At 44.6% G+C, this 12,911-nt stretch overlaps 1 protein-coding gene across 1 annotated transcript in view; it reads left to right on the top strand.

Annotated features, from left to right (window-relative positions):
- CNTNAP5 (contactin associated protein family member 5) overlaps positions 1 to 12,911 on the top strand; it is a 433,878-nt gene that overhangs the window by 220,972 nt on the left and 199,995 nt on the right. Inside the window, exons 6-7 of the mRNA XM_065413114.1 lie at positions 2 to 186; positions 10,642 to 10,785. Coding sequence (XP_065269186.1) covers positions 2 to 186; positions 10,642 to 10,785 — 329 coding nt within the window. The remainder of the gene's footprint in view (position 1; positions 187 to 10,641; positions 10,786 to 12,911) is intronic.

Raw genomic sequence — 12,911 nt, 5'->3', positions numbered from 1 at the left:
GGAGATGCCAAGCTGCGTTTCAGCACCAGCCATACATCAGTCAGCCTGGGCAGCCTCCTGGATGATCAGCATTGGCACTCGGTTCTCATCGAACGCTTCAACAAGCAAGTGAACTTCACGGTGGATAAGCACACTCAGCATTTCCGAACCAAGGGGGATTCAGATCACCTGGACATTGATTATGAGGTGTGTTGAGTCTTTTGGGTTATATCTCTGGAGACAGGTGTGAGCTCGGGGAACAGACGGTCTCTGTGCTGGTTTTGTCATCAGTAGCGATCTCTCTCTAACCTGTATTCCTTCTCCCCTAAAACTCCTCTCATGGTTAACCAGCCTGAATCATGGCACTTCCTCTGTGTGTCTGATGCTCTAGGGAAATTGCCAGTCTCTGGGCAAGCAGAGTTGGAAGGTTCATCAGCCCATGTACTAATCTGGGACTCAGAAGGCACAGCCTTCCATGGTGGAAGGATTATGCTGCAGCAGAATCCCAAGGAGGAATTCAGAGGGAGTGTGTGCTGCAGTGGCAACTCTACAACTATTTCAATGGTTGTGTCATGCACTCTCCGTGCACATGTGTAGCTCTGGTGGCCCCAGTAGAGAGAACGTGGTCCTGTCCTTAACTCATCCCTGCATAGTCCAGCCAGATTGCAGCTGCCTCCAGCACAGAGATGGAAGGTGACTAGAAAGCATCTTCCCTCTAGGGAGGAGAGGTAAAGGGGATCCCTCCTTCACCAGTGCTGCCTTGTGCTGAATGCGGGAGAAGCATCCTCCCCAGCAGGACTCCTGGTTCAGAGGCCAGGCTGGCACGGGGAGGTGTATTTCACCCTCTCCACTACTCGGGGCAGCCCTGTACTCTCTGAAAAGTGCATGCAAAGCCTTTTAGAACTACTGTCTCATCAAGTGTATGGTTAGCTATTTCCTGATTATAACCACGATACTCCCATTTCCCACCCCCACTTGAATATTTCCTGTGTTCCTTTTCATTATGCTCTTCCTGATGAGCAAGTTCCAGGACCGTGCAGAGCACGGTGTTGTGTTTGCACAGCCAGAGCCGTCATCCTTATTTGAATGTACTACACTGGCATCGCTCACGGTTGTGCAATCAAAGGCTTCTTGTCTGCACTTTGGATTCTTTTCTCTTTAAAGGATCCACTCCCAGCGTGTCCTGAGTGCAGAAACCAGATGGCTTAACAGCAGCACTTATGCACATGTGGGTCCTTAGCGCCTCCGGGTCTCCATTTATCAGCTACCCCAATGTTCTAGCCAAATGGTTAGAAGCCCCTTCCCTTTCTGTCATTGCCTGATGCAGAGAGGAAGAGAAACATTTGTGCTCACTGGCATTTAATTAATAATTCTCCTGCACCCAGCCAGCTGCCAGTGTCACTGCCTTCATTAAATCCTGGCTCAAAGTCCATATTCGTTACCGGGTAAAATCCTGACTCCATTGGAGTTGACGGTAGTTTTGCCATTGACTTCAGTGAGGCCAGGATTTCATCCACTGTTCTCATTCCCTTATCTTTGGTGGTGATGTAGGTGTTTGGGAAGTTGACATAAGAGCAGCATAGCTGGTGGTGTGTTCTTTCATTCCCATCAGGATACGCCGTGGGTTTTTGTTCAGGAAAAAGGAGTCCTTCATGTTAGTTCTGGTGGTCTCATACTAGCAAAGGGGTGAACCAGCAATCTATTGCCATGGATGCTTAGATTGCAGGTAGCTCTCAAGTATGGATGGGCCAGCTCTTGAGAGGTCCCTTGGTGTCATTGCAGCTTTCTGGCTTACTCCTAATAATAATAAATATTCCTGTATTCTGCAGTAGTGATTTAAGCCATGGCAATAACCGAAACGCAGGCCTTGCTGTTTAGAGCCATCACCTCAGAACAGCATCGTACGTGTTCTAAGAGATTACAAAAAGACTTGGATTCTTCTACTCAGTGAAAGATGGGGAATGATCTACTTTGGGGAAGTTCGCAAGTAGATTCATTTAGTAACAGATCCTAATCAAATCCATGCTTCTTTGTAAATGATGTTACATTATTATATATTAATATTTAATATTCCAGTCACACTTGGAGACCCCAGTCAGGAGCAGGGCCTCATTTTGTTAGGTGCAGTACAAACATATACGAATACAAGTTCCGTGCTTTAAAGAGTTTAAGATCTAAGAAGACAAGTGACATATGACAGCTGGTGGGGAGAGGGACCCAGTCAAATGTATATGAAATTTTACATACACAAATACACTTCTTTTGTTGTTGTTGTTATAAATAGAACAAATATTGGTCTGATTCTTAAAACTGGTAAGAACCTACAGCTTCGGTTGACTTTGTTGAGGTTTGTATTGTGGTAGTGTCAAGAGACACCAACTGAGACTGATGGTTCATAAGAATGTAAAAATGGCCATACTGGGTCAAACCAATGGTCCATCTAGCCCAGAATTCTGATTTCTGACAGTGGCAAGCGTTAGATGCTTCAGAGGGAATGAAGAAAACAGGGCAATTATTAAATGATCCATCACCTATTGTCCAGTCCCAGCATCTAGTCAGATATTTAGGGACATCCAGAGCATGGAATTGCATCTTTGACTATCTTGGCTAATGGCCATTGATGGACCTATCCTCCATGAACATATCTTTCTCCTTTTCTCTTTTTTTTTTAACCCAGTTATACTTTTGGCCTTCACATCATTCCCTGGCAATGAGATTCACACACTGAAGAACTTCTTCACCAAATGCACAGTCCTTTTGTTTGTTTTAAACCCGATGCATATTAATTTCATCGTGTGCCCTCTGCTTCTTGTGTTATGTGAAAGAGTGAATAATGCTTCCCTATTCACTTACTCCACATAACTCATGATTTTATAGACATCTATCATATCCTCCTTTAGTAATCTCTTTTCTAAGATGAACAGTCCCAGTCTTTTTAATCTCTCCTCATATGGAAGCTGTTTCATACCCTTGATAATTTTTCTTGTCCTTCTCTGCACCTTTTCCAATTCTAATATATGTTTTTTAAGATGGGGTGACTGGAACTGCAGGCAGTGTTCAAGGTGTGGACATACCATGGATTATATAGTGGCATTATGATATTTTCTGTCTATCCCTTTCGTAATGGTTCCTAACATTCTGTTTAGTTTTTTTGACTGCCGAATGCAGATTAAGTGGATGTTTTCAGAGAACTATCTACGATGTCTGCAAGATCTTCCTTGAGTGTAACAGCTAATTTAGACCCCATCATTTTGTATGTATAGATGGGATTATGTTTTCCAATATGCATTACTCTGCACTTATTCATATTGGCATTTCATTTGCCATTTTGTTCCCCCCCCCCACCACCCAGTTTTGTGAGATCCTTTTGTACCTCTTTTCAGGCAGTTTTGCTCTTAGCTATCTTGAGTAATTTTTTCTCATCCACAATTTTTTTTCACCTCACTGTTAACTGTTTTTTCCACATCATTTATGAATATGTTAAACAGCACACGTCCCAGTACAGATCCTTGGGGACCCCACCATTTTCCTCTCTCTAATCTGAAAACTAACCATTTATTCCTACCCTTTGTTTCCTGTCTTTTAACCAGTTACTGATCCATGTGAGAATCTTTCCACTTATTCCATGCCTGCTTACTTTACTTAAGAGCCTTTGGTGGGGGACCTTGTCAAAGGCTTTCTGAAAGTCCAAATGCACTATATCAACTGGATCACCTTTGTCCACATGCTTGTTGACACCCTCAAAGAATTCTAATAGATTGGTGAGGCATGATTTCCCTTTACAAAAGCAGTGTTTACTCTTCCCCAATATATCGTGTTCATCTATGTTTCTGATCATTCTGTTCTTTACTATAGTTTCAACCATTTTGTCTGGTACTGAAGTTAGGTTTACTGGCCTGTACTTTCTAGGATTGCCTCTGGAATCTTTTTTAAAAATTGGCATTACATTAGCTATCCTTCAGTCATTTGGTACAGAGGCTGATTTAAGCAATAGGTTACATATGTCAGTTAGTAGTTCTGTAATTTCACATTTGAGTTCCTTCAGACTTCTTGAGTGAATGCCATCTGGTCCTGGTGACTTACCAATTTTTAATTTATCAATTTCTTCCAAAACTTCCTCAATTGAGACCTCAGTCTGGGACAGTTGCTCAGATTTGTCACCTAAAAGAATGGCTCAGGTGTGGGAATCCCCCTGACGTCCTCTGCAGTGAAGCTGATGCACAGAATTCATTTAGCTTCTCCGCAAACGCTAGTCTTTCTTGTGTGCTCCTTTAGCACCTTGAGCATTGCACTTGGCCCTATAGAATTTCAGAGTGAGGAATTTGGATGTCCTCTGCACTTCTGGAAATCCAGCTAGGAGTCTTCACCATCCTGTCCCTCAAGCTTTCATCAATTTATTGATTTCGTATAGGCTTTACGACAGTGGGAATAAGGAGGCGCTTGAAGCAGAGAATCATGGCTAGAATTGGGTGACAATTTTTGAACAACATTTTTTTAGTGTAAAATGACCCTTTAAAAAAAAAACCACAAATAATTATTTTTGTGAAAAACTTTGTCAACATTTTATTTTCTGAAAATTTCCTTCATTTTCTGGATTTTTTTTCAGAACTGATCAAAAACATCATAGACGATATTTTTTTTTATTTTTTTTAACAATGTAAGTCCTCTAATTGTGTTTGCAAGGCGCTTTCATTCTTTGACATATGTGTGTGGAGGGGAGGGGATTTAGAGGAAAGCAACAAAAATGAGTAGCAGAGTGTGCGGAAATGACTCATGAGGAAAGACTTAAACAAAACTTTGTTACCACCACTTACCACCACTACTAGGGGTGGTAAGAACAAGATTAATTTCTGGAAACATTTTTAAACCATGTACGACCCCCCCATACAAGGGGATTAAAACAGGTATGGTAGGTGGGTTATAACTTGGAGTTAAGGAATGCAATTTAAGAAAAGGAAAACGTAGGCTGGATATCAGGTGAAACAGCCTAATGGTGAGGTCTAACATACTCTGATGGAGATTGTGCTTCAAAGACTATCCTAAAACTGGAATGGAGAAAGCCCCTGAAAAGAATGCCCTAGAGAAGAAACTCTCCAACTGTTTGGGAGAATGGACTATTTGATCTTTTAGCTCTTCCAATTTCTCAACTTCAGTTACTATGAATCTCTAGTTCTTGGTGCACTGTTGATGCTGGGAGGTATTTTGAGTTAAGAAAAGCTGTTGCCCCAGTGCAGTATAAAGAAGTTTAATTAGTCCAAACTTTCCAAAGAATTTCTTTCCGTGGGCACTACAGACCATATTCTCAAATGGTGTAAACCAGTGTAGCATCATTCACCTCAATGGTGGTGTGCCAGTTTACATTAGCTCAGGATCTGGCCCATGAGGGTCAAAATTCACCAAGACTTTTTTTCTTCCATTTGCATTTGAATTACTCTAGCATTTCAGCCTAATGCTGAAGACAATGCAGTCTAATGGAAGCTTTTTTCAGCAAATTTAAGGGATTAAAGGCCTCGCTAAATGTAATAAAACCATGAGTTTGGTAATTCAAATTATTACTGATCACTAAGGAAATAGTTTTCTCAATAATTCAGCACTGTAATTGATATTGATTTCTGCTTTTTGTAGAAAATTCCTAAGCAGGAGACTTGAAAGAACAGAAAATGAAAGAAAAATGAGGGAGGCAAGTGATTTCAGCAAGAAATAATGATTCTCAACTACAAAAGGCATTGCTATTGCATAACCCTTCATGTCAATAACAGACTTGCAAGTCATGCAGAGTTGAAAACTATTTCACTCTTTATTGCCTGGTGTAATTATCAATCAATACAACCAAGGCGCAAGTTGATGAAGATTACATTTACAAGGCAGTGCTCAAGGTTTTACCCACGCATCTTCCATTTACTTTTATGCCTAGTCTAACCTGGTTTTTCTTAACACCACCACCCCCAAAAATCCCACAGTTGCAATCACTGGTACACTCCAGTCTTGGGAGCAATACTAGACTCACTAGTATAGACAAAAACAACAAGGAGTCTGGTGGCACCTTGTCTAGTATAGACAAGTATCAGGGGGTAGCCGTGTTAGTCTGTATCCACAAAAACAACAAGGAGTCCGGTGGCACCTTAAAGACTAACAGATTTATTTGGGCATAAACTTTTGTGGGTAAAAAACCTCACTTCTTTAGATGCATGGAGTGAAAGTTACAGATGCAGGCATTATATACTGACACATGAAGAGAAGGGAGTTACCTCACAAGTGGAGAACCAGTGTTGACAAGGCCAATTCAATCAGGGTGGATGTACTCCTCTCCCAATAATAGATGAGGAGGTGTCAATTCCAGGAGAGGCAAAGCTGCTTTTGTAATGAGCCAGCCACTCCCAGTCCGGATTCAAGCCCAAATTAATGGTCTTAAATTTGCAAATAAATTTTAGTTCTGCTGTTTCTCTTTGAAGTCTCTTTCTGAAGTTTTTTTGTTCGAGAATAGTGACTTTTAAATCTGTAACTTTCACTCCATGCATCTGAAGAAGTGGGTTTTTTACCCACGAAAGCTTATGCCCAAATAAATCTGTTAGTCTTTAAGGTGCCACCGGACTCCTTGTTGTTTTAATATAGACAAGACTCCAGTGGCCACTGAAATTCCTACCACTGTCATGTACAGCAATTCGACTGCAGCCCATGTACCTGAGCTAATTTTGATCTAGCTTGCTCAAATAACAATAACAGTGAAGCTATGCAGCATAGGTTGCAGCTACTCAAGTAGCTTCACTGCTATTGTTCATGCTAGCTAGAGCAAAGATATCTCGGCTACATCTACCCATGCTGCAGTCACACCTCTAACTGCAGTGTAGTTGTACCTGTAGAGGTTGAATGTGTATGTGACACAATGGCCAAGCTCTCTCTCTCCAGCCAGTGCGGTGCTATCGGTGTGCAAGACACAGACATATAAACACTTGTGGCTGCAGGAGCCTTATCTACGCTATAATATTTCCAGTGCTGCTGGCGCTGGTAGTAGCAGTGGGAATTTCATTGAAAATGGGTCAGCACAGAGTAGACAAAGCCTTAAGGGGTGTCCGACTTAAAAATTAGCCACAAGGCTTTGAAAATTAGCCAGAGGTTTGGGTTGGGATTTTCCTAAGAGCCGAATGGAGTTACGTGCCCAAGGATTTGGGGGCACCTTATTCTCCTAGGCTCCTTTGAAAATGTCAGACGAAGACCATATCTATACTACGTGTGCTAGAGATGCACAGCAGCAGCACTGTAGTCAGGGGTGGGCAAACTACGGCCCATGGGCCACATCCGGCCCTCAGCTCCCGCCGGGGAGTGGAGTCGGGGTTTGCCCTGCTCCACGCAGCTCCCAGGAAGCAGCCAGCATGACCCACTTCCGGCTCGAACCCCCTCTGGCTCCTACGTAGTATGCGGAGGCCTGGCCAGGCAGCTCTGCGTGCTGCCCCATCTGCAGGCACCGCTCCCGCAGCTCCCATTGGCTGCAGTTCCCGGCCAATGGGAGCTGCAGGGGTGGCGCTTGCGGATGAGGCAGCGCGCAGAGCCGCCTGGCTGCGCCTCGGAGCCAGAGGGGGAACATGCTTCTGGGAGCTGCTTGCGGCAAGCGCCGCCCAGAGCCTACATCCCTGTGCCCCCCGAGACCCAATCCCCTGCCACCGCCCTGATCTCCCTCCCGCCTTCCGAACCCCTCGATCCCAGCCCAGAGCCCCCTCTTGTATCCCAAGCCCCCATCCCCAGCCCTGCCCCAACAGCCTGCCCCATCCCTGATCCCCCTTCCGTCCTCCAAACCCATTGGTCCCAGCCCAGAGCACTCTCCTGCACCCCAAGCCCCTCATCCCTGGCCCCACACCAGAGCCTGCGTCCCCAGCTGGAGCCCTCACATCCTGCCCCCATACTCCAACTGCCCGCCCCAGGCCTGATCCCCCTTCCCCCTTCCAAACCCCTTCATCCCAGCCCGGAGCCCCCTCCTGCATCCCAAACTCTTCATCCCCAGCCCCACCCTAGAGCCCCCCCCCTCCCCCCGTACCTGAACCCAGACCCCCTCCCACATCCATAATTCCTCATTTCTGGCCCCACCCCAGAGTCCACACCCCAAGCCGGAGCCCTCACCCCCTCCTGCCCCTCTACCCCCAATTTCGTGAGCATTCATGGCCTGCCATACAATTTACATACCCTGATGTGTCCCTCAGGCCAAAAAGTTTGCCCACCACAGCATAGATGCTAACTACAGCATCAGTGTAGTTAATTCACCTCCCTGAGTGGAGGTAGGTAGGTCAACAGAAAAATTCTCCCATCGACTAGCCGGGTCTGCACCAGTGGTTAGATCGGTTTAGCTATGATGCTGAGTGCTGTAGATACGTCAACATAACCTGTAAGTATAGACCAGGCCTTAAAACATTCCACCCTTCATTCAAGTCTGTGTATCCACCATTAGCAGATGATAGATCCCCGCTAACATGTAAATTACATGTATTGCTCCATTGAGAGCAGCTTCTCCTTTCAAACCTAGGCCTAGCTTACACTTAAAAGTTAGGTCAACACAGCTATGGCAGTCAATCTACACCCCTGTGCACCGGAGCTATGCCCACCTAACACCTCCCCTCCCCACCCCCGGTGTAGATGCAGCTAGGTCGACAGAACAGTGTTTCCGTCAACCTAGCTCCCATCACGTGGTGAAGTGATGTTCTCCAGTGATGAAAAACCCATTCCAAAGTCTGCGGCTACGCCGTGGAGTTCAGCCGATATAGCTAAAGTGCTGTACCTGTGTTGCTAAGTCCCCTGTAACAGGGTCTGCTGCCGGCTGCGCAGCTGGAGAAGATGCAAGGCCGGGCCTGCCTTCTGTGTCTTCTCCTCAAGAAAAAACAAAACATTCCGCCAGGCCTTCTAGCCCAGCCCCCACTCCCTTCCTCAGAGACCACTGCAGGAGACCCTCTCTCCCGGCAGCTTCGCTCTGTAGCGTCCCTTCCTAGGTCTGCCCTCACTGAAACTCCCTCTAACCCTTTATAGCCCAGGGGCAGCCCTGCCCCCTTCATTGGCTCAACTAGGAGCACCTGCTCGAGCACAGGGGAGCTGGACCGACTTTAAGCACAGGAACGACCCACCCTGTCACATCCCTGTCGTATAGATATAGCCTTAGATAAATTATAAATCAATCCATGGATTTTGGTAACTGCTCCTAGGTACTTAGGCACTTCAGAGCTCTCGGTCTGAGTCTTCTGCCATATGTAACCCTCAGCAACCTAATGCTAATACTCCTGTGCTCTGATAATTATTTCCTCTATTCAGGTATCTCTAAAGCAACATACTGGGGTATTTTATCTAAGAGAGCTTTTTCTTTTTTTGTTTTGTTTTAATGTATAATCTGCAACACTTTACAATTTAAATAGGCTGCTCAGCCCAAGTGCAGTCTCAAGCAAAGCTGAATGTCAACGTGGCAACCTAGAGCGAAAATAGTAAAACCAACGAGTTTATTGTAACAGACTGGGTGGTATTGGTGTGCCACTGACCTCTATTGGATGGAATCAGAACTACTCAATTATATCATGTAGTCTGTATAGCTAAGGTGAAATGGGGACTCTCCTTTAGCTGATGTGGTAGGGCCTGTGCTTTTTTTGGAGCAGAAGGATCTGAGTTCTATCCCTGTTGCTGTTGTGATGTTCCAAGTTCCCCTGGCAAGCAGCATGGTGATAACAGTGAAGTCACAGGTGGCCACGGATTGGATACAGTGTTATCAAAATTACGCTTATGAAGAGGCCCCTCGGTGTTGCCTGACAACAGAGGGTGTTCTATGACTGCCTTCCATTGTCAGTGTAAAGGCCTTTTTCAGCTTAGCCATTCATCAGCAGGTAACATCAGAAACATCCTGATGTTATTTACTATATCAAATGATTGGAACTGGATACTGTATACCCCATAGTGCTGGCAGTTCAGTGTCCTCCTCTGTATTCTGAAATGGTTTAGTCACCAATTGTGCAGATTGTTAATTGAAAACATCTGGTATCTCTACTTTAATATGAAGGGAATGTGATTTAACACCGGATCATTTTCTCCCAGAAGAGCTGTCCTTGCACTCCACGCAGTGTAGAATGCTGGTGTGTCTGGGCCTTTCATAGGGGAATGTTTCTTGCAACCTCACCAGGGTTCAAACACAAGCAGTCCCTTAATATAAACAGAGCTTCACAACATCCCTCTAAAGTATTATTGTCTACGTTCAACAGAGAGGAGAGTTGCTCTAAATCACAGTGCCTAAACCTGCCACCCACTAGCCATTACTTATTGTTTGCATTTGCTATCGCCATCGGTTGTCAAGAGGATTATTAGCAGTCCCAACTGAAATCAAAGTCCTACTCTGCTAGGGGCTGTATATGCACATAGTGAGAGGGTTTAGAGTCTAAGTACACGGCAGACAAAGGATGGGAGTGGAAACAGAGAGGTGAAGTGACTTGCCCAAGGTCAAATCGTAGGTCAGTGTCAGATCCAGGAAGAGAACCCAGGGCTCCTTAGTCCCACTTCCATACCCTAACCACTGAACCATGCTCTAGCCTTACTTTGCCTGATCTTGTGTGTGTAACTTTAGCTCCTCTCTCCATACATTCCACTCATTCCTTCCCCCTACATTTTGGAGTTGCAACTGAGTGTTGTCTTTGTTCTTTCCCAAAGCTCAGTTTCGGGGGGATCCCAGTCCCAGGAAAGCCAGGAACCTTTCTGAAGAAAAATTTCCTTGGATGCATCGAGAACCTTTATTACAATGGAGTCAATATAATTGACCTGGCAAAAAGGCGTAAACCTCAGATCTACACTGTGGTGAGAATCAGATATGTCTGTTTTTCTTCTTTGATTCATCACTTCCTTCCAATCCCAGCTACTGACAAGTGCTGTCCCTCCTGCCAAATGATTGCAGCTTAGATTAGACCCTTATGTGTATAGTTAGTTAAAAGGTTATTTGCCTAGGCAGCTGCAACATCAAGAGAGCTGTTCAAAGGTACATGCACAAATTAGCTGGTTTTACTCATTTCCAGCTACATTTGAGTCTGGGGAAGCTGAGTTGGAGGAAAGTTTTTACTCCTTCTCCTAGTGAATTAAATTTGGATCGAAGTCCCTGGGTCTCTCAAAAGATTCTCTCAGGCCATCTAAAGTAATAAAAGCAATATAGTCAGATTCTGATTCTCTTACTGACTCTGAATAAAACCTTATTCCCTGAGTAGTCTCGCTGCTATTCATTGTAAGAGGCTATCAAAATCTGGCCCATAGCTTGGGTTTGCCTTGCTTGAGGGGGTGGGGGGAGAATTGCCACACTTATTTTCAAATATGTTTCAATTCTTCACTCGTACCCCCCCCCACCTCTATATATCGGAAATGTTGAGTTTTGGAAAGTGTTCACGAACTCTGTAGCCGGGGCAATAAGAAAAAGAGACTGGCGGAAATGTTATCAACATGTTTTTCTGGGTTTTTTTTGTTTGTTTTTATCTTGAAAGTCACAATTTCACTGAAATTTCAAAATGTGAAACATTTCAACTAGCTCTGTTTATCTTATCCAAAAGAGTAAGGAACAGTAAAAGAAATAAACATATTAGAAACATTGGACCTGTTGTAGGAAGTGTCTCATGAATTTACATGTTCCAGGAACAGAGGGACCTTTAACTTCATAAGGAAAGAGAACGGTACACTCTACTTTTGTGTTCAGGGTTTAAAAAAAAAAACACCATTGTGATTGTTTTTATCACCTGAGTGATTTACTTATGCTGCATGTCTTTGGAATGTTGGACAATAGTATTTCCTTGGAGAACTTACCGCATACATTTGTAAAAATAGGGCCAAACACTGAGGTAAAATGTTGACTTTGAAATGAACGTGTGAGTGATTCAGCCCTAAGTATCAAAAGACACACATTAGTATGTTTTATCCAGGCATTAAATATGGTTTTTTTGGTCACAATATGGGTCTTTTTTGGAGTCTTTGAGCTGGGAAGAATGACGACACTTCAACTCCAAAAGCACAGACCTCTTCGTGAAAAAGTAAAATCCTGCTTGATCAGAGGAATGGCCCCCAAAATGTCTACACCTAATGCAAAGGACAGAAAATGCAGACTGGCAATATAGACCCTCCATTTAGACAGTACGCTTGGATGGTGCATTTTATTATCATTGCACTTGTCCTTTTCTGCAACTCATTTGTAGTCACTGGACTTGCAATAAATGTCCTTCGGGAAAGGCCTTGAGACAACGAGGTAATATGTCTCTTCTAAACTGGAATTTGCCTTTAGATTTCCCTGTTCAACCTGTAACCGTTCTGCTTGGTCATCCCATGCAATGTTAGTGACTATCTGCCTTCTCTCCGGGGAGCTTTTTCTTCCCATTCTGGTAGATTTTCCTCTTCAGTCCTTGACTTTGATGACCGTCAGATAGAGTCCCCGCATTCCCTCTCTTAACTGTTCAGTGGTTTGGGTTGGAAAATGTTGTCAAACTTCCATAACCATCAGTACCACCACCACCACTTTGGGATGAAATCTCATGTTCACCAAGTGTCCCTGGGTGGCTTTTACAAACACTTAAAATAAATCACCCAGTCTCTTAGGGCTTGTCTTCACTACCCGCCTGGATCGGCGGGTAGAAATCGATCTCTTGGGGATCGAATTATCGCATCTCGTCGGGACACGACAATCGATCCCCGAGTCGGCGCGCGTACTCCACCAGCCCAGGTAGGAGTAAGTGCCGTCGACGGAGGAGCCGCAGCGGTCGATTTGCCGCCGTCCTCACAGCGGGGTAAGTCGGATCGGATACGTCGAATTCAGCTACGCTATTCCCGTAGCTGAATTTGCGTAGCTTAAATCGATCCCCCCCCCCCAGTGTAGACCTAGCCTCAGAGAGCCTAATTGTAGCTGCTGGGGCAGATTTTATGCACTGCCCGACTCCTTTTATGTTGCCCAGGCA

This window comes from Emys orbicularis, chromosome 11, assembly GCF_028017835.1.
Source record: "Emys orbicularis isolate rEmyOrb1 chromosome 11, rEmyOrb1.hap1, whole genome shotgun sequence".
NCBI classification, from domain to species: domain Eukaryota; kingdom Metazoa; phylum Chordata; order Testudines; family Emydidae; genus Emys; species Emys orbicularis.
The sequence above is the reverse complement of the archived record's forward strand: the minus strand, read 5'-3'. Positions and strand labels throughout refer to the sequence as shown.